Here is a 22,857-nt window from a genome sequence, read left to right on the forward strand (position 1 = left end):
CGAGAAATATAAAGGAACGTTACTCATGGCAGTGGCACAAGATGGCAACAACAACATTTTTCCAATCGCCTTTGCCCTTGTTGAAAGGGAGACTGCTGATGGATGAAGTTTTTTCCTAAGAAATCTCCGATTGCACGTTTCACCTCAATCTAACTTATGTTTGATCTCCGATTGACACCATTCAATCATTAATGCATATAAAAACATTGACAATGGTTGGCAGGATCCTCCTTCGACGCATGTCTTATGCATTAGACATATTGCTCATAATTTTATGCGGGAGATCAAAGACAAAACATTGCGGAAGAAGGTTGTCAACGCATGTTACACATTATCAGAACCTTCTTTCAAACACTACCGCAAAGAAATAAGATTGTCAAATACAGATGCAGTACGGTGGATCGACAATTTTTCATTGGAGAAATGGACTAGGGCATACGACAACAGTCAACATTGGGGCAATATGACAACAAAACTTGTGGAATCAATGAACCCTGTCTTCAAAGGCATCCAAAAACTACCTATAACCGCTTTGGTGCAGGCAACATATTTCAGGCTAGGGGCGTTGTTTGAGACCAGACGTTCCAAATGAAGTTCAATGTTGCAATTTGGGCAGTTGTTTACTGATGCTTCAATGAAATTCATTAGACACGAAGCTGCCAAAGCAAACACACACGTGGTCATGGTGTTTGACCGTACTAAAGGTTGGTATAGTGTTGCTGAGTCCATGGATCACAATGAGGGCATGATGATGGGACAATACATAGTGGAACTAGATAAAGGTTGGTGCGATTGCGGAAAGTTCCAAGCCTTTCGTACGCCCTGCTCCCATGTCATTGCGGCATGTTCAAAGGTTCGAAGGAATCCATCATATTTATTATCTGACGTTTACAAAGTCATAAGCCTATCAAATATTTACAAAATTAGTTTTTTAGTAGTGGCAAAAGAGGATTACTGGCCAGAATATCAAGGGGATATTGTCTGGCAGAACGAAGTTATGCAAAGAAAGAAAAATGGTCGCCCAAATAGCATCCGTATTCGAACTGAAATGGATACGTCGAACAAAATGGTTAGATTATGTAGTTCATGCCGCCAGCCAGATCACAATCGTACTAACTGTCCTAGTGTTGGAACGACCACAACAAAATAAATTCACATGTACCTCTTTTGCAACATATAAAAAACAAAATTTATTTCATATTATAAGTTTGTGAGGAAATACCATTACATAAACAACAACAACAATTAAAATACGATTACTATAACTAAGCGATTACAACCATCAAAACAATTTTGAACATATTATGCACCATCCTGCGAACGTCTCTGTCAGTCTTAATATCCACCATTCACGCACTTCTCCATTTTGGTTAAACGTGAATTGAATCCTTCTAATCCTTTCACCATCAACAATTTCCCCTTCTAACCAACAGTCCAACGTCCGATTAAGACTTTCGAACGAATCTATATTCCAAAGTCGAATCTTTATCGAGACGCGGCGGTGGAAAAGATTAAGTCGGCATTTCTCTTGTGAATGTGAAAAAACATGATTAGAACTCAAAAATTTGAAGGAGATTGAAGTTGAATGAAAGAAAATGTGGTTGTAGGATAAAAATTATGTGAAAAATATGGGTGAAAGATGAGTTATTTATAAAAGAAGAATCAAAATTGCATGCGCCAAAGGGCCAGACGCCACACATGTGATGACATGCATGCGCCAGAAGCATGAGCGCAAACACATAACCACATGCATGCGCCAACAACCTTGACGCCTCCATGCATTACTTTTAAAACATGAGCCAATGATGCTGACGTCTCCTTTTCCTTTCAAATAGATGTGTCAGTTCATCTGACGCATCTATTTGAAAAAGTGATTATTTCACTAATCTTTTTGAAAAATTAAATTAAAAAGTTATGATTATTTAAAAAAAAAATCAAATTTGATTTATACAGAACACAAGATTACTTTTCTAAATGCTAGTAGCATCTAAATATTATAGATGATAAATATTTAAGTTTCACATATATATTTATTATTTTTACGGATCATACCTATCGATGAGAGATTCATTCATCCGTACATGGTATAGTAGTAGTAATAAACAAATAAATAAACAACTCAATTATCTATCGAAAAGACAAAATACATTTTTCATCAAATTGTTTTATAAATAAATTTGGTAGTGCATTTTGTAAATAAATATAGCAAAAATGAAACTATAGATAAAAAAAAAACGATAAAGTAAAATAGAAAAAACAAAAACAGGAAAGAAAATCGTGTGACTGGGTTTTGAATGCCGTTTTGACTCTCTGCACATTGCAACAGCACAAACACAAACAGAGTGATCATGAACGATCACCAGGAGTGTGAAGTTCGCCAAAACGATAAACCTGTTCGAGTTTATGCCGATGGAATTTACGATCTCTTTCACTTCGGTCATGCACGTTCTCTTGAACAAGCCAAGAAATCGTAATTTCTAAAATACCCTCTTTTTTTGTTTTTTTTTTCATTGAAATTTGTCTTTTTTTCACTACCCATCTTTCTTAATTTCACTTTTCTTTTGAAAATAATATTTTTTTGTGCTTTTTTAGTTCAACCCTATTTTTTTGTTATTTTTGGGTTGGGTTCCATGATCTAAACTTCAATTTAGTCCAATCTAATGTTTAGTTGTTTTTAGATTTGTTTGTTTTTATGATTTTGAGTTCAATTTCACTACACTATTCATCAATTTTGTTGATTTCTCATTTCCAATTATGGGTTTTTATGTTTTTTAGATGCATGCTGAATTTGTCTATGATTTTTTATTTTATTTTTATTATTGGATTGGATCTATGCAAATTGCTACAGTTGTTGTTTGATTGAACTTGTTCATGTTGTGATGATAGTTTTTGTTTTGTTGTTAATTGAAGGTTTCCAAACACTTATCTCCTTGTTGGATGCTGCAATGATGAGACCACTCATAAGTACAAGGGTAAAACTGTTATGACTGAGGCCGAACGCTATGAGTCTCTTCGCCACTGCAAGTTCGTTTTTTTTTCTTTTCATCTTTGGTTACTTAAATATGAATCGTTGTTGCTGATCTTTTAACTTTTGATGTGTATTTCCTGTTAGAAAGCGTCTATTTTATCGTGTAATTGTAGATGTATGTATCAGGCCATGTTTCAATTGAAGTTTTATTGACTTGTGATTGAAATTCACTTGCATTTCTTTCCGCTAGGAATGGAATAAGTATGGTGTTTAAAATAATAAAAAGTTAAAGAGTCCAGTTTATACTGGTAATTTGTTGTGAAAAATTCTGCTTATTTGCATGAATGCTCTTTGTTACTTATCGATACCAATGACTTAGGCTTGATCATTGATCCTAATGGTCGACTGACATTGGGATTCTGGCTGTTATTGTTGTCGTCGTCACTGGGTGGTAAAGTTATGACTTTTTTAGGGGTTCTTAAGCAACTGTCACCTGGGTTTGTTTTTGTTAATACTGGCTGAAGGCACCGGTTTTGAGTAGTGGTTTTTATTTTTTAGACTTTATTTGTGAACCTTCATCGAAGTTTACGTTAGACTTGTAAGCGATTTGTTGGTTTTTGTAGTGGGGGTTTGGGTATTGTGATGTGATAGGTGGTCCTGAGCAATGACAGGAGTAGGAGTTTGTGCAGGTCAATGGTTCATGATACTCTCAGACCATGATCCTTCTGTTGACAATTTCATCTAGTTATATTTTGGACGGATGAGTTTTACGAGTGGTTGAAATCTTCCATTGAAAACTTATAAAGTCAACCATTTGTATGCCTTATTTAAATTACTTGTTTGCTTTCATTTTGGATTGGTAAGAAGTTCAATTGTACTTGCTGCAGGTGGGTTGATGAAGTTATTCCAGATGTGCCATGGGTAATCAATCAGGAGTTCATTGACAAGCATCAAATTGACTATGTGGCTCATGATTCTCTTCCGTAAGATTAACCGGTCTCATTCTAGCTATTTTCTCTTTGTTTTATGGTCATGCATTTATGCATCTATTTGATCTGTGTGATGTTGTTCTTCTTTCACCAAGTTCTTATATATTTTTACATACGTTAATATTTCCTTCCATATTCTATTACCATAGTTATGCTGATACAAGTGGAGCTGGAAAGGATGTCTATGAATTTGTAAGTTTGAGTAATAGAACCATCTTTGAATTTAATTTCATATAATTGAATGTTCTCGATTCCCCTGTCTCTCCCCGGTGACATTCATCTTTATTTCTACAACTTTGCATCTCTATGATTCTTACGACTACTTGAAGCCTTTTTTTCCATTCATTTTCATGTCTCTAACAATTCTTCTATATGCTGATTGTCCTATAGCTTGCTGATTTTCTATCGGTTTCTCTGTCGTATGGCTGTGTGATTCTGTATCAGATTAGCACTAGCTGTGAACATCTCAAACTTTTCGTGTTTCATTGTTGATCTTATGCCTATTAAATTCGTATTATATAGGTTAAGGCTATTGGAAAATTTAAGGAAACACAGCGAACGGAAGGAATTTCTACTTCTGATATCATAATGAGAATCATCAAAGATTATAACCAGTATGTAATGCGTAATTTGGATCGTGGTTATTCAAGAAAAGACCTAGGTGTTAGCTATGTCAAGGTTTGTTCTTTTTGTCAGTTAATCAGTCGCAGTATTACTATGCTTTCTCGCGTTTCCATAAGAATTAGCCCCGTTACACGATCTGTTATTTGCAGGAGAAAAGATTGAGAATGAACATGGGACTTAAAAAGTTGCAGGAGAGAGTGAAGAAACAGCAAGAGACTGTGGGAAAGAAGGTAACAATGTAAAACCGGAACTATCTTATTAGTTATCAACTTTTCTTTTATATTCGTATTAGTAACCGTTCGTGCAAACCATGTTATTAAACATTGCAGATAGGAACAGTGAAAAAAATTGCTGGCATGAACCGTACTGAGTGGGTCGAAAATGCTGATCGATTAGTTGCTGGATTCCTCGAGATGTTTGAAGAAGGATGCCACAAAATGGTTGGATCTCTTTCCCCCCCTAAAGTCCTGTTATTTTTTGTTAGATATTTCATTTTATAAATCTTTCGGATTCACTGAATCAACGGGTTTAATGAATGATACACCAGGGAACGGCGATCAGAGACAGAATTCAAGAACAACTGAAGGCACAGCAGCTAAGATCTCTTCTATACGACGAGTGGGATGATGACGTTGACGATGAATTCTATGAAAATGAATCTGTGGAATACTACAGCGACTAAAGGGACGAATATGCTTGTTTATTTACAGATTGTGAACCGTTTGACAAAATTATGTGTCCTTTGTGTAAAATATTTGATATATGTCATATACATGCAAGATGGTTTGGACATTATTTGTCTTTCTTCATAGTTTGTTATCTATTATCTGTGCGGTTGTGTAGCATTTGAGTTCAATATGACCTAGTCTTGTGTCATGGAAGATCATGACTAGATTTCTTATGTGGTTCTTTCTTACAATAAAGCATCTTTGAGTTATTTCTTACAATCAATTTATATATGAGAGTATCTTATTATTATTATTATACAAGCTATGCGAAAATTACACAAACACTCCAAAAAACTTAAATGACCATGTCTTTGATATATTATAATATTATATTAGAATTTAGATAGAACACCTACCACTTATAAATATAAATATGTAGTGTATTTAGATTTGATCTAAAATCTAACTTGGGATTCTAAACTATACATATAATAATATGATATGTAATAAATTTTTGAGTAGTGACAAACCTAACAAATGAGTCATGACTCTTAAATGTCATTTTTGTACAGGTGTATGGTGTGAATAAGACATTCAAGTAGTGGGGTAACTTGTGATGATTCTATTTATTGGACTTCAATCAGTTATAAATAGTGGTTCTCTTTTGTTTTTTTTGTTTCAGCCGATAAAGACACAAAATCTTAATTAGATCAAAGTGACGGGACAAATGTTGCTTTATCACACACTTGGATATGTTGGAAGAGAATATGCATGCAAGTGAGAAAGTATTATGCTTATTAATTCATCCATATATTTAAGCCTCGAGAATGATGTCGTCATGACCTAACTCCTCGCAGTGGCTCATCATCACTATGAAGTTAAATTAACTAATTATGTTGACATAATTAATTATTAAAATGAATGAACAAACTATTTGCAAACAATGACTATACAACTTAAAGATGATACAACATTACAACATCCAATTTACAACAGCTCAGTACCTTTAATAAAATAATCATTGATCTAGTGAAGTTTTAGGTTAAATTTGATGATAAAGACGAGACATGAGAATATGTTGAATAGTATGTTGTTAACATAATTCTAAAATCAAACATAATACAAGTATTGTTTCTATTTTAACAAATCAGACATAATCAAAAAATACTTGTTCCCATCTACTATATATATCTTGATGCACTTTTTCTTTTCTTATAAATTTTGTGTCAAAATAAATTTATTTTGGATATGGTTATGATGTTTAGTGATATATACTCTAGTGAAACTTTAAACATCTAATCTAAACGTGACTTTTGCCATTGATGGTAGTGGATTCTAGTGTCATTTTTGACATTCTTATAAAATAAAACAATAAAAATAATTTTTGTATACATTCATATATTTGTTATAATATTTTTATCGTTTATTTAAAAAAAAAAGATTTTGATATGTTTTGGATGTTCATGACTTTTCTCTTCCTCACATTTAAGATTTCAGTTTCAACTTTCTCAAATTTCTCATAGCATATTATATCTTCTTTGCTAGATACATCTTGTCTATTCTTTTTTAATATCAATTTTTAAATATTTTTTCTTTTTTACTTTCTCTCATTCAATTTCATTTTTATCGCACATCTTCTTCTTTAATATCTTTCATTTCTTGTTTTTTTTCCATCTTTGTTAATCTCTCATCTCCTCTATTTTTTTTCTTTCATCATAATAATTTTTTACATTGTTTTATGTTCCATTTTTGTCTTGTTCTCTAAATATAATATTTTGTTATCATTTGATAGTGTATGACTGATTAGATACAAATTTATGTTATTATTTATAAGTTTATTTGATTTGATGATTTTTTATTTAAATTAAATCAATTAATCAATTGAACCAAATTATACCGCATTGTCACATAAATTGTCCTTACATGCAAGAACATTGAATACTATTTTTATTATTAATTAATTTCTATATTTAAGATATATGTTATTTTAGTGAATATATATATATATATATATATATATATATATATATATATATATATATATATATATATATATATATATATATATATATATATATATATATATATTACATTTCTTAAATCATTTTATGAAATACATCTTTCTTTTGTTTCACTCTTTTGTTTTTCATTGCTTCTCATATTAAATCATAATAAATTCATTAAACTTTCTAATTATTTTCTCTTTTTCCATAAGCGAATATAAAACAAGCTAGTTACCATCTTTTATACGAAAACAAAGTGAGATATTGCATAAAATATGGATATTGCAAAAACAAATATTGATTGAACTCCAAACATTTTCTTCCCTAAAAATTACAAGAAAAAATAAACATATATAGTACCTAGGCAATGATATGAAAATTGTTACAAACATAACAAAAAAAAAAAACTATGATATAACAATGCTTAAGCAGTGTACAGAATCACGAGACTTGATCATGTTCCTACAAGTAGGACAAGAAGAATGAGAAAGCAACCACTTATCAATACAAACCACATGAAAACGATGATTACACTTTGGTAGCAACTTCATATTATCACCATCACAAAACTCAGCTAAGCAAATAGCACAATTAGAATCCATAGTTTGAGGAGTTGATGATGATCCACCTGAATGAGCAGTATAAACTGATGTTGGCAAAGCAACTCTATCTTTCTTCTTGAGTCCCGAATTGCGCCTTCGAGAAGCGATCCATTGGAGAGGTTCGGTAAGGACACGGTTCGCGCATTGGAACACACATTGTAGCATTGTGTTGAGACCAAGAGCACATAGTAAAGCACACACTATTGCTGCTATAAGAATCACTGAATTGAGACTATGTTGTTGTGGAGAATTGTTACATGGTTTGCTTGTTGTGGGACTGATTGTTGGAGTTTGTGTGTGAATTTCTGCCATAGGTTGATGAAGTTGTGTTGAAATTTGATACATAAGTTCAAATATGAATGAATACATTTTATTTTTTATTTGTACTCGAAATTAAAGAGAGGATGAGATATTGATTAGTGGGGGGTAAGGGACATGGAAAATTGTTGCTTACTTGGTATTCCACTCTGTCTATGCACTTCTAATGAGTGTAAAAAGCATGTGATGTTTGTATTCTTTGCACTCTTTTCTTTATCTTATGTTGGAAATGTTAAGTCTATGGATATGTATCAGGACTCATTTATCATTCATGTTCATATTTAATTGCATCAATTGTTTCTGTTTCTTGTCACATCTGTTTTCTTTTTAAACAATAAAACAATAATAGTTTTCAGGAAAAAGTTTTACACAACAATCCAAAAAAGCATAACTTCCTTTAAATGAGAGAACTATAATGTTGCAATTTTTCTTAAGAGTATTTTTCTTAAGAGTTACTACATCCGTTTCTTTTTAAGTCTCATTTTTTAGTTTTTTACACGTATCAAGACAACTAATAATTGTTGTTACTTTTTAACTTATTTAATCTTTTTTGTTACTTTTTCCCTACAATACCCTTAACTTATTTAATCTTTTTCTCTCTCTATAATAAATGATTAGGGGTAATTTTGACAATACTACAATTAATTCTACATTGAAGTTTGAAATGACACTTAAAAAGAAACTTTTTTTTTTCTAAAAAGTGACACTTATAAAGGAATGGAGGGAGTAGTTTGTAATTTTGTTAATCAGTGAGAAATTCAATGCCAATGGTCAAGTAATAATGTGAGAATGAGAGATTTTCTTGAAAACGAAGAAACCTTTAGATTCAAGAAGAAAGGAGAGAGAAGAGACAACAAAGATGGTTAAAACAAGATTTCCATTCGCTTTCACAAAGAGTGTTATTTGTTTACAGGTGAATTACCAACCATCTCTCTTACAAAGTGAGATAACACAACCTATTTATAGATTATTGGCATATATATATCTAATGAATGAAGATTAAATCATTACATGACATACATAACTATTACATACATGTTGTTAGACTACAACACTCTCCAAATTTAGTCTTCGACTCTGTCGAAAAACTATAGCGACATGCAATACGTTTGAGTTCGATCCAACTAGCTTCTAACAACAAAACTACAAATCTCCACCTTGGAACTAACTTCAAACCATGAAACTGACTAGCTATATCATCATGTAATTTTATCAACTGCATACAATGGAAGAACTTACAACTTGGCAATGATCTGGTGATCATATCATCAACATTGTGAACAGTCGAAACCTTCATGACCTTTACTTCTCCCCTTTCAATTTTCTCTCTGACAAAATGCAACCTAACATCAATATGTTATGTCCTTTCATGATAAGCTGAATTCTTTGACAAATGTATGACACTTTGATTAATACATATAATAGTGATTGCTTGACCTTGAAGTTTTAGCTCATTGGAAAAACCTTCAAGCCATAATGCTTCTTTCACAACTTCAGTGAGGGCAATGTATTCCGCTTCAGTGCTTGATAAGGATACAACCTTCTGAAGTGTTGCTTTTCAACTAATTGATGTGTCGAACATAGTGCAAAACTTACCCAGACGAAGATTTTATGGTGTCCATACATTCTGCATAGTCAGAGTTCACTAATCCTTCGACTTTCCTTTGGTTATCTCGACTTTTGGCTCTACCATAAACTAGGACCTTGCTCAGGGATCCTTTTATGTATATTAGGATCCATTTCAAAGCTTGCCAATGGGTTTTTCTATGGTTAGCCATGTGCCTATTTACAAGGCTTATTACATAAGCTATGTTTGACATAGTACAAACCATAACATACATCAAAGAACCCACTATACTAGAATATGGAATGCTATCCATATAGGCCCTTTCGAGTTTTTTTTTATAAAATAACCATGTTTTTCAAATTAAATCCATAAATAACCATTTGTTCAAAATAAATACCAAAATAACCATGTTTCCAAATAGATGCGCCATTGGAGCTAACACATCCATTTAAACTTAAGAGGAGGCGCCATTGGAACTGACTCATGCTCCCAATGGCTTTGCACCTAAGCGCCATGCCTCTTGGCGTATGCATGTATGCATTGGTGCATGCGTCAATGCATCTGGCGCATGCACCTTTATTTTATTTTTTTTAACTTTAAATGTGAATTTAACAATTAAATAAAAAAATATTGAATTTATTTATGTTATAATAAAAATTACATGGAATTGACCAAAAGTTCAATGACCGGCCCGATTAAAACGTCCCCCTATTCCACATCCAGGTGCATTAGTCTACCTTCGAGGTCTTCCACGATTTTTCTTAGGTACTTGGAGTCTTTGAATGCTGACATGATCCAATGGTGGCTGGTGTGAAGGTCCGGTGGAAAGTCCAACGGTATTTGATAGATGTGTCATCATTTGTTCCCAATAGCTAGGGGAGGGGGTTCTTGACAACGATGCTTTTGTAAAACAAAGCAATGGTTCCTAGGGTGCACTATAGTTAAATAATAGTTGGGTGTTGTGGTGATGAGATGTTTGGGCGGTCATTGATGGGGGGCTACGATGACATGAATTGTATGAATCATCTGGGCTATAAACTGTTGTGTTGGCTGCGTATGGTTGTTGGTGGGTAGGGTTTGATTCTTGGTTTTGAGGTTGGGTGTGTGGCATGAATGGGTTGCGAGGTTGGGTGCTTGGTTGTTAGGTGTATGTGGTAGGGTGATGGTGTGAGGTTGGTTGTTGGGTGTATGTGGTAGGGTGGTGGTGTGAGGTTGGTTGTTGGGTTTGGGTGGTTTGACATTGGTGTTGGACGGGGACTTGTTGTTAGGCGTATGATGATGAAGCTAGTTGGCGTGGATCAATCAAATACCTTGGCTCAGACACAAATTGCTGCATTGTAACCGACCTAAACTATGCCATATACTGTTGAGTTGGTCTAACACCCTGTATGACTGGTTTGTTTAAGATGTGTTGTCGTCGATTCCTCCAATGACGACACATCTCTTTTGCGAAGTCTCTCCCGTCGGAATAATCTCATTGGGCATCAACTCTTTTTTGATGCCAATCTCCCAAACACATCGGAGGTTCTGGAATTTGTTGTTGTATACCGAACTGCAGTTTTACCCGATCACTCTGGTGCATCTCCACAGTAGTGAACCAGATAGTTGGTATTTTTGCTGTCTAAACTGCATCATCATCATGCTTAACCTAATGATCAAAACCCAAGAAAAAACCTCCAGATAAACTGTATAATAATACGACACGATTAGATGATAAATAATTTGATAATTATTTTTAAATTAAAATAGAGTTGTGTAGGAGTATTACATCGTCTGGTCCAATGTGATCCAATAGATTGCGATATACTACTATAGCGTGTTTCAGACACCTATTGCAGTTCATCCCTCTAACTGACCACCTAGATCAAAAACAGTTGAAAAATATTATTTACAGTTAATTATAATATAAAGTCTAATTAAATATATGGTAAAGTTTTAAACTTACTTTGTTGCAAATGAGAATACGAATGACTTCTCGTTTACCGGGGCGAGTGACGACATTCTTGACCAACCCCATGCTTGTAGCAAATATGCACATGAATAAAAAGTACAAGTATTTTTTTATGTGGCATTTTTACACATCACACTATATAGATGGGCCAAAACACTACTGTGAAGACATAAGATTGTAAAACGCATATGCAGTACGGTGGATCAACAGTATTCCATTGGAGAAGTGGACTAAGGCATATGACAACGGTCAACGTTGGAGTCACATGACAACAAATATTATGGAATCAATGAACTCTGTCTTCAAAGGCATCCGAAACCTACCTATAACCGCTTTAGTGCAGACAACATATTTTAAGCTAGGGGCGCTGTTTGAGACCAGACGTTCCAAATGGAGTTCAGTGTTGCAATCTGAGTAGTTATTCAGTGATGCTTCAATGAAATTCATTAGACACGAAGCTGCCAAAGCAAACACACACGTGGTCACTATGTTTGACCGTACTAAAGGTGGTACAGTGTTGTTGAGTCTATGGATCACAATGAAGGCATGCCAATGAGACAATATAGAGTGGAACTAGATAGAGGTTGGTGCGACTGCGGAAAGTTCGAAGCCTTTCGTACACCCTACTCCCATGTCATTGCGGCATGTTCAAAGATTCGAAGGAATGAATCCTACTTACTATCTGACGTTTACAAAGACTTAAGCCTGCCCAATGTTTACAAAATTAGTTTTTCAATTGTTGCAAAAGAGGATTACTGGACAAAATATCAAGGGGACATTGTCTGGCACAATGAAGTTATGCGAGAAAGAAAAATGGTCGCCCAAACAGCACCCGTATTCGAACCGAAATGGATACGGCGAACATAATGGTTCGATTATGTAGTTCATGCCGTCATCCAGGTCACAATCGTACTAACTGTCCTAGTGTTAGAGCGAGCACAACAAGATAAATTTACATGTACCTCTTTTGAAATATATAAAAAACAAAATTTATTTCATATGATAACTTTGTGAGGAAATACCATCACAAACAAATACAACACATTCAACACAAAAGCAACACATAAACAACAACACAAACAACTAAAATAATTAAGATATCATTACTATAACTAAGTGATTACCACCATCAAAACAATTTTGAACATATTATGCATCATCCTATGAACATCTCTATCAGTCTTAATATCCACCCATTCACACACTTCTCCATTTTGGTTGAACGTGGACACAAGCCATTGAATCCTTCTAATCCTTTCACCATTTGCAATTTCTCCCTCTAACAAATGGTTGATTAAGACGTTCAAACGAATCTGTAAGTTGTAAATGCGCCTAAGAGGGGGGGGGGGTGAATTAGGTGGTTAAAAACTCTTCGAACTTGTTTCCGGTTTTTGGTTATTTTACGTTTAAGTGCGGAAAGATAAATTGCGGAAAGTAAAAAGACACCGGAAATTATAGTGGTTCCCTTCACAATCCGAAGGTACATCCACTCCCCTTTCCACACGAAAGAGATTTCACTATAGTTAGAATTATGGTACAGCCTATTCACACAAACGGTGATGCCTACTATCTAACTTATAGGTAAACAAGTGTATGAAGAACAATCCTCTTCAACACCAACCCCTTGTGTCCAACAATCCTGGATCACAAGTCAAATAGAAATAACTCTTTTGATGATATTAACAAAGTGTAGTATTATCAATCTTCTCTTGATTGATCTTCTCCTTAGATAAATAATTCACTCAATGAATAATATACAAGTGTTCAAGAAATAGAATGAGATGAAACTTTGATTATGAACACTTTTAAAAATTATTGAAGGAAATATGAAAGAGTGATTATCTTAAGTTTGTATGAAAATTCTTGGAGGTGAAAATTCATTTTTGAAAATTTAAGAATTTATATTGCCAAAACACCTTTTCAAAGAGGTATCATTTTCTCCATAAACATTGATGAAAAGATATAATTTTTCAAAAACATTTTCACTGTAACGAACAGTGTTAACCGGTTAACGCATACAACGTTAACACAAGATTTCAAAAAACTGGGCTGTTAACCGGTTAACCCATATGGTTAACCGGTTAACACTGTTGAAATGCAGAAAAATACTTTAAGAAAATTATGTCTTGCATTTCAATCATGTTAACAAATGGTTATGTTTAAAAATGCAAATGCAGATCATGATTGTTGAACACTTGTATACTAATCTAAGAGTGAATTAGATATACCTTAGAAGTGAATCAACAATCTTGCAAACGGTTGACTTGAAAAAGAAGCTTGATCAAAATGTTCCTCATGCGTATGTGGCTTGATCACTTTGATGCTTGAATTATCTTTGAAGCTCTTCTCTTTGATCAATCCAAGATAAATCTTCAAGACTTTAAAAAATATGAAATCTTGTTCTCGCTTCAATGTCTTGATCCATTTCCTTTTTGAGCATGCATAACATCTTGAATGAATAATGTTGTCTTCATCAAAACCATTTAGAGGCTTGCCTTCACATTCTCCCCCCTTTTTTATGATGACAACCCAATTTTGAAAGTTTGCTCTACTTTTGTTTCTCTAACACAAAAGGCTCCCCCTTGATCAACGCTCCCCCTAAATTCATGATATTTAGAGAGTCTTTTCTAACTGCATTTTGTTAGAGAAAAACAAACACAAACACATATTTCTTCTCCCCCTTTGTCATTAGCAAAAAGGATGGGAAAAGACTTGAAATATGTAAAGACATCATGAAAAATTAAGAATAAAACAAAATAATAATGTTTACCTATGAGTTTTACCTCATGAGAGACTTCATCAAATAATTATTCTTGCCGAAACATGATTTTGAAGTCTTTGTTACAAAGTTGATTTATACTTGGAAGATTTTGCTTTAGTTTGTCAACTTAAAGTATATCTTCAATTCGATGTGAAATTTAGTGCTTCAACTTTGCCAATGCCAAGAATTCTTCCTTTAAGGTATTCCCCATATGTGAAATAACCCTTGGACTTTGGAACTAGATTTGAAATTTAGTTTATGCCTCCCATCAAAAACTTATAACAACCACTTTATCAATAAAGCATAGATTTTGAAGTGGTCTCCAAGTAAACCTACAAAACAATTAAGTTTTATTTGGTACCCAATGTGCTTTGGGTCCATGATAGTTAGTTCCTTTCTTAACCCATACATAATGGCCTTGAGCAACACTAAAGTTTCTAACATAACATGCATTAGGAGTATGACCTTTAATACCACAATAGAAACATGTAGGCTCAAAGTTGCTTTTATATCTAGGAAGATAAGATTTCTTTTTATAATAAGATTTGTTCCTTTTCCTATTATTATATTGATGAACCACTTTAGGCTTGTTACTTTTATCTAGAGGAATTTGTTCTTTAGCTTTTACAAAAATGGTCTTGTTAGAAATATGTTTAGCAAATTTTGAATAACCTAAACCACTTTTATCATTTGAGTATCTTTGACTACTAAGAACATGTTCCAATCCGATTTGACCTTGTTCATATCTTTTAATAACTCTCTTCAATTGAACTATTTGAAAAGCAAGTGACTCACATTTAGTGCATGCAAAATTCTTGATTAATTCTTCCTTTTCATCTTTGAGATTATTTTTCATTTTCTCAATATTTTCTTCCAAAGTTGATATTTGATTCTTTTGAGATGAAATGGTTTTGTATAGAATTTTGCATTCACTTAAAAGTTCATCAATTGCTCCTTGAGCATCATTATCAAGAATTGAAAAATTACTTCTAACCTCATCTTCTTCCTCGTCGGAATGATGTGATGCCATCAATGCTAGATTTGCGCTTTGATCACTATCGGAATTCGATGAAGAGCTTATTTCATTGTCATCCCAAGCAATGTAGGCCTTCATATTGTAGTCCTTCTTTCCTTTGTTGTCACGATTCTTTGCAAGTTTGGGACATTCTGGTTTGATGTGGCCTTGTTTTCCACATTCATAGCATGTAATGTCTTCATTGGATGTTGATGCTTCTCTTTCTTTGTTCTTTGAGAACTTCTTTCTTCTTGTGTAACTAGAGTTTCCAATATTATTTTCTGCACCAAAATATTTTCCTAGTCTTTTTACAAGACGTATAAAGTTTTCGTCCTCTTCGGGATTGTCTTCTTTCTTCACAACTTTGGAATCAACTTTTAAGGCAATGCTCTTGAATTTCTTTTCTAGACTTTCGTGCTTCTCGAGCCTTCCAAGTTCCAATTCGTGTTCTTGAAGTTTGCCAAATAGAGACGCGGATATCATCGTTGAGAGACTTTTCTTTTCCGAAATAGCGGTCACTTTCGGTTGCCATTCTCTTGTCAAAGATCTTAGGACTTTCAGGTTGAGATCATCATTGGTGAAAGTTTTACCGAGAGCAATCAAGTGATTTGTTAGATGGACAAATCTCTTTTGTAAGGCAACTATAGATTCACCGGGCTGCATGCAGAACATCTCATATTCTTGACTTAGAGTGTTTAGCCTCGATCTCTTCACTTCGGTGGTTCCTTCATGTGTTTCAACCAAGGTATCCCAAATCTCCTTTGCCGATTTACATTGAGATATACGGAAGAACTCATCCATACTAAGAGCGCTTTGGAGTATGTTGATTGCCTTCTTCTCATTCAGAATCTTTTTCCTATCATCTTCGTCATAAGTGTTTTTCAACTTTGCGGTACCAACTCCATTCACCACATTCACCGGTTTGTGTGGACCTTCTTCAACTGCTTCCCATATACCTTCTCCTTGGGCCTCAAGATGTGCCTTCATTCTTATTTTCCAGAAATCGAAATATTCTCCGGAGAAGAGTGGGGGCTTGTTGCTACTTCCACCATCTTTGAAAACCGGGTTTATGCTTGCGGAAGCCATGCTGGATCTCTAGGAACAAGTTACCTATAACTTGCTCTGATGCCAATTGTAAGTTGTAAATGCGCCTAAGAGGGGGGGGGGTGAATTAGGTGGTTAAAAACTCTTCGAACTTGTTTCCGGTTTTTGGTTATTTTACGTTTAAGTGCGGAAAGATAAATTGCGGAAAGTAAAAAGACACCGGAAATTATAGTGGTTCCCTTCACAATCCGAAGGTACATCCACTCCCCTTTCCACACGAAAGAGATTTCACTATAGTTAGAATTATGGTACAGCCTATTCACACAAACGATGATGCCTACTATCTAACTTATAGGTAAACAAGTATATGAAGAACAATCCTCTTCAACACCAACCCCTTGTGTCCAACAATCCTGGATCACAAGTCAAACAGAAATAACTCTTTTGATGATATTAACAAAGTGTAGTATTATCAATCTTCTCTTGATTGATCTTCTCCTTAGATAAATAATTCACTCAATGAATAATATACAAGTGTTCAAGAAATAGAATGAGATGAAACTTTGATTATGAACACTTTTAAAAATTATTGAAGGAAATATGAAAGAGTGATTATCTTAAGTTTGTATGAAAATTCTTGGAGGTGAAAATTCATTTTTGAAAATTTAAGAATTTATATTGCCAAAACACCTTTTCAAAGAGGTATCATTTTCTCCATAAACATTGATGAAAAGATATAATTTTTCAAAAACATTTTCACTGTAACGAACAGTGTTAACCGGTTAACGCATACAACGTTAACACAGGATTTCAAAAAACTGGGTTGTTAACCGGTTAACCCATATGGTTAACCGGTTAACACTGTTGAAATGCAGAAAAATACTTTAAGAAAATTGTGTCTTGCATTTCAATCATGTTAACAAATGGTTATGTTTAAAAATGCAAATGCAGATCATGATTGTTGAACACTTGTATACTAATCTAAGAGTGAATTAGATATACCTTAGAAGTGAATCAACAATCTTGCAAACGGTTGACTTGAAAAAGAAGCTTGATCAAAATGTTCCTCATGCGTATGTGGCTTGATCACTTTGATGCTTGAATTATATTTGAAGCTCTTCTCTTTGATCAATCCAAGATAAATCTTCAAGACTTTAAAAAATATGAAATCTTGTTCTCGCTTCAATGTCTTGATCCATTTCCTTTTTGAGCATGCATAACATCTTGAATGAATAATGTTGTCTTCATCAAAACCATTTAGAGGCTTGCCTTCACAGAATCTATATTCCAAAGTCGAATCTTTAGCGGAGGTGCGACGGCTGAAAAAAAATTAAATCGACATTTCTCTTGTGAATGTATTCAGACATGGTTAAAGAACAAAAAATTAAAGGAGATTGAAGTAGAATGAAAGAAAATGGAGTTGAAGGGTAAGAACTTGTGTAAAAAAATATGGGAGATGTGCAGGGTATTTATAGATGAACCATGAAATGCATGCGCCAAAGGGCTAGGCGCCACACAAATAAGCACATGCATGCGCCAGATGCATGGGCGCATGTGCTAAACTTCACATGCATGCGCCAACAACCATGGCGCCTCCTTGCAATACCTTTGGAAGCATGCTTCAATGGAGCTGGCGCCTCCTTTGAAATGTAAATGGATGCGCCAGTTCAACTGGCGCATCTGTTTGGAAAAGTGGTTATTTTGGTATTAGTTTTTTGAAAAAAATGGTTATTTAGGGATTTAATTTGAAAAACATGGTTATTTTTTTAAAAAATTCCCCTTTCAACTTCACTACTAGGAATTTTAGTTATACTCAACTTGAATTGTTGAGATGCCTGTATTATAACATGTTTTGAGTTCGACATACCAAACCTGTCGAGAATCTTCCTTAGATATGACTCTTGAGATAAGCACAAAGTCGTCGGCTTTCTATCTATCTTGATGTCAATACCCAAAATCCTAATTACAGTTCCAAGGTCCTTCATTTTAAATTGTTGGTTGAGTTCAACCTGTACCCTCATTATTTCTTTGACGAGAAAGCTTGCTATGAGGATATCATCTACATAGAGCAATAAGATGACAAGTGAATTTTTAGGTGAGAATCTGAAATAGGCACAATGATCGAAGTTTCTCCTTGTGAGACCTATGTGTGACATGACCTTGTCAAATCTCCTATTCCATTTCCTAAGAGATTGTTTCAGGCCATATAGCGACCTATTCAGCTTACACACATAATCCTCTGTACCTTTTTCTTCGTACCCTTCAGGTTCGTTCATTAAGATCATTTCATCGAGATCACCATATAAGAAGGTATTCCTCACATCTATATGCTCTAGTTCTAGGTCAAACCTATACACCAAGGCAATAAGCATTCTAATAGATCTATTCTTCACAACAAGAGAGAAAGCATCATTGAAGTCCACTCCTTCATTTTGAGTGAAGCCTTTTGCAACCAGTCTTGCCTTGAACCTTTTCAACATAACTCCTTCAGTTCCTTCCTTTACTTTGAAAATCTATCTATAACTGACTAACCTTTCCCATGTAGGTTTTTCAATCAATGTCCAAGTGTGGTTATCATGAAGAGATTTTATCTCATCATCCATGACCTTCATCCATTCCTTCATGTACTAGTCAAAAAGTACAAGTGCGTGTTCCCCCTACAAGGGCAGGGAGACTCAAAGACTTTAGTAGGTGTATAACACATTTTGGAGGTGAGAGCTTTCTCACATAGGAGAGAAGCCTTGCATGGTGGTTTTTGAGGCTGTTTAGGGGACCAGTTCGCGTGAGGTGAGAGGCCCTGTTGGTGGTCGGTGATGTTAGGATTGCAGGCTGGCATTTAAAATAGTCGTGTGTTGTGGTTACCGAGAGCGTGATACTCTTTTAGGTTGTGGAAGATGTGTGTATATTAAAGTCTGTCCTTTCTTCCTTTGAGGGATGATATATTTATAAGGGTCTTTAAGACCCAGGGTTTTCTCAGAAAAGGATACCACCCACTTAGTCAAATAGTGGTTAGTTAAATCCCTATTTCTAAAGGAGATGTGGGTAAGTAAAGACTCTAACTTTCTCTTTATGTTTTTCATGTATGTGCGAGGTAAGACTCACGAGCGAGGAGATACCTCCCTCTTGACGACCTTTCATTGTCGCCTCTTCTAAGACAGTCCCAGGGCGTCGCCCTAGGAAAGGCATTTTGTAAATATAGCACTACATACTACCTTAGGCACGAGGCCTTTGGAAGAAGGTGAAGTGTTTTCCATATGCAACTAATGTGAGTATCCCGAGAATATGTGATTCCCCTCGCGAGTTTTTAATAGGCCTTAGGAGTCCCAACTTTCTAGTCACAATAATGTGTAGTGCGGCTGGCGAGACACCAAGTCTCTCAGGTAAGGCATTTTACCCTTTTGGGCGAGACCTCTATCAAGCACTCAAGCAATATTGGGAACCAAGTATAAAGGGCATGACATAGGTCACGCCTTTTAGTTGTGACTTATTAGAAATAATTATGCCCCAGGGGACTCAAAGTCCCTCAGGCAAGAGTCTAGTTATTGTGAGGAGTCTAAGTTCTTCAGATTCTATAATGCATAGCCTGGCCGACGAGACACTGAGTCCCTCGGGCGAGACGTTTTACCTTTTAAGCTGGACTTCTATTGAGCCCTCAAGAAAGACTGAAAATCAAGTCTCTGGGGCTTGACATAGGTTGTGTTTCTTAGGCATAACTTATTATAAATAATCCCTCCCGGGGGGACGCAAAGTCCTTCGGGTGAGAGTCTAATTATTTTGAGGAATCTAAATTCCTTAGATGCTGTAATGCATGGCCTGATTGGCGAAACACTAAGGCTCACATGCATTTTACCTTTCATGCGGGACTTCTATCGAGCCCTCAAATAAGGCTGGAAATCAAGTCTCTGGGGTTTGACATAGGTCACACCTCTTAGGAGGAATTTATTAGAAATAATCATGCTTGGGGGGACATAAAGTGTCTCGGGCGAGAGTTTCATTAGTTTGGGGAATCTAAGTTCCTCATATATCGTAATACATAGTATGATTGGCAAGACACTGAGTCCCTCAAGCGAGATATTTTACCTTTCAGGCGGGACTTCTATCTAGCCCTCAAGCAAGACTAGAAATCAGGTCTCTGAGGCTTGATATAGATCGCTCCTCTCATGCATGAATTATTAGAAATAATCCTGCCGACGGAGAACTAAGTCCCTCAGACGAGATTTTGATTAGTTTGAGGAATCTAAGTTCCTCAGATATCGTAATACATAGCCTAGCTGGCGAGACACTGAGTCCCTCAGGCAAGGCATTTTACCTTTCAGGCGGGACTTATAACACCCAACTTTTATTTTGTCTAAATTAAAAATTATTATAATTCTTTGTGTGGTGGTGCAATTGTTGATTATTTTGTTGAATTATAGAAATATGATTATAAGGTATGTGTCATTGAGATGGGAGAATAATTAAGGGGTTGTGACCATACGATTAATCTAGAATAATTTAGAGTTATTTTAGATAATTAAAATAATAATGATTTAATTGATTATTTATTAAATGGGAAAAATATGGACTTCAGGTCAAAAGTGGAATTTTAAAGGAATAGGAGGGAGCAAGGAGTAAGAGGGAATTAATGGTGGGGTTGAGTTCTAATTTTAGAAATATAGGAACCTAACTATTTAAATTAAAAACTGTCTAGGTTAGAGTTCTGTCAGATCGTACAAACTTGACAAAAGAGATAAAAGAGGCATGGGCAAGAGGTTGAGACTTGAAGCTTTAGGAAGGAAGAACACATAAAAACTAGAATTTTCTGCTAAGGATTGAGGTAAGGGTGGGAAATTGTTTCAATAATAAGGGGCATGATTGAAGGGTAGAGTGAGGGGACTCATAACCTTCCATATGGTTTATTATTCTTTTGATTGATGATGATAATATTGTTTTTATATGCAATGATATGAATTATATCCATGTGCATTGATATGTTGCTGTTATGATGTGCTTGAATCAAATGAATCATGTTGAATTTGATGATTTAAAGAGAATAAATATGATGATACCGTTGTAACGTGTTGTTGATCCATGAACCCATGAAATAATATATGAGTTTAGGGTGTGATAGTCATAAGAATTGGGATTAATATGATAGATTTTCGTAAAATATGTTGTTGTTATATAAGGTTTGGATGGTAAAAAACTGATTTTTAGACAAAAACTAAAGTCATGTGTCAACATGTTCGATGCATGTGTTGACTTGTATAGGTCATGAGTCGACATGTAAAGGTCATGAGTCGACATGTAAAAGTCATGAGTTGACAGATGCGGTCGGCACATCAAACATAAGCTATAGACTTTAAAAATGAGGTAAATGAGCCGACTTGCACATGTTATGTGTCGACACATAACTGTCAGAATGTTCATTTTTCATTATTCGACGTTTTTGGCCATAACTTTTGATCTGTATATCCAAAAGACGTGTCATTTGAAGCATTAGAAATATAACACTCAATTCTATAATGTGGTAGTGATTGGTGAAATGTTTTAATATTATTCATGTGCATACTGTATCAATAAATGTATTGGTTTATATGTTTGGTTGATGAATCGTTACATTGTTGTAATACTGTTGTGTGATAATGATGTTGTTATGTCGATGATGTTATGATAATATTGTTAAGGTATTGATGAGTTGCTACTATTTGTTGATGTTATTGATGTTGTAACATGAATTGATTGTTGCGCATGATGAATGATGTGATTCATAAATGGTGAGATGTGTACGGGGATCCTTTTGGTGAACCTTGTTGTGATAATGCATGTTATTAAGAGTCATGCATCATGACGTACGAGCTTTAGTCCAATTTTGGTGTGCTCTGGTCCTATGGCGGGGATCAAGAGCGAGTAGCCGGTCTCAGGTGGGAATCGTGTTACCTATGGTGGCGGTAACAATTTGGTGTGCTCTGGTCCTATGGTGAGGATCATGAGCGAGATGAACCTGAGTGTTCATGAATGGTACCACATGCATCGCTACTACAAAATATACATTTTGTCACACTAAAATACAACAGTCTTTTTGTTAACTGTGGTAATACCTCAATTATGGATGCACTTTTTTATTTATATTTACGAAAATACGTTGCATAACGGCCAAACTAATAAACTGTGATTATACATTTATGGAGCGACATGGTTCGAATCCCAACTCCAACAATTTCTACTTTTTCGTTATAATTGATGTAGTCCTTATAATTATAATATATAAATTAAAATTGAAATACCTATCACCACAGTTGATAGTGAGAACCGTTGTGAAAGTCATTACATTTCATCACGGTTTTTTAAAACAATTGTGGTGAAGT

The 22,857-nt window shown here is 34.8% G+C and overlaps 2 protein-coding genes across 2 annotated transcripts; one reads left to right on the forward strand and one right to left on the reverse strand.

Moving 5' to 3' along the window:
- Window positions 1-2,204: 2,204 nt before the first annotated feature.
- On the forward strand, window positions 2,205-5,376 carry LOC127138068 (choline-phosphate cytidylyltransferase 1). The gene is made up of 8 exons (XM_051064476.1): window positions 2,205-2,470; window positions 2,911-3,024; window positions 3,856-3,951; window positions 4,107-4,149; window positions 4,480-4,635; window positions 4,731-4,811; window positions 4,911-5,021; window positions 5,129-5,376. The coding sequence occupies exons 1-8, from the start codon at window positions 2,349-2,351 to the stop codon at window positions 5,261-5,263; spliced, it is 858 nt and encodes a 285-aa protein (XP_050920433.1). The 5' UTR covers window positions 2,205-2,348; the 3' UTR covers window positions 5,264-5,376.
- Window positions 5,377-7,564: 2,188 nt separating this feature from the next.
- On the reverse strand, window positions 7,565-8,316 carry LOC127138077 (RING-H2 finger protein ATL74-like). The gene has a single exon (XM_051064483.1). It carries the CDS (start codon window positions 8,221-8,223, stop codon window positions 7,660-7,662), a length of 564 nt encoding a protein of 187 aa, XP_050920440.1. The 5' UTR covers window positions 8,224-8,316; the 3' UTR covers window positions 7,565-7,659.
- Between the last annotated feature and the right edge of the window lie 14,541 nt (window positions 8,317-22,857).

The sequence above is a fragment of the Lathyrus oleraceus genome, chromosome 1 (assembly GCF_024323335.1).
Source record: "Lathyrus oleraceus cultivar Zhongwan6 chromosome 1, CAAS_Psat_ZW6_1.0, whole genome shotgun sequence".
NCBI classification, from domain to species: Eukaryota; Viridiplantae; Streptophyta; class Magnoliopsida; order Fabales; family Fabaceae; genus Lathyrus; species Lathyrus oleraceus.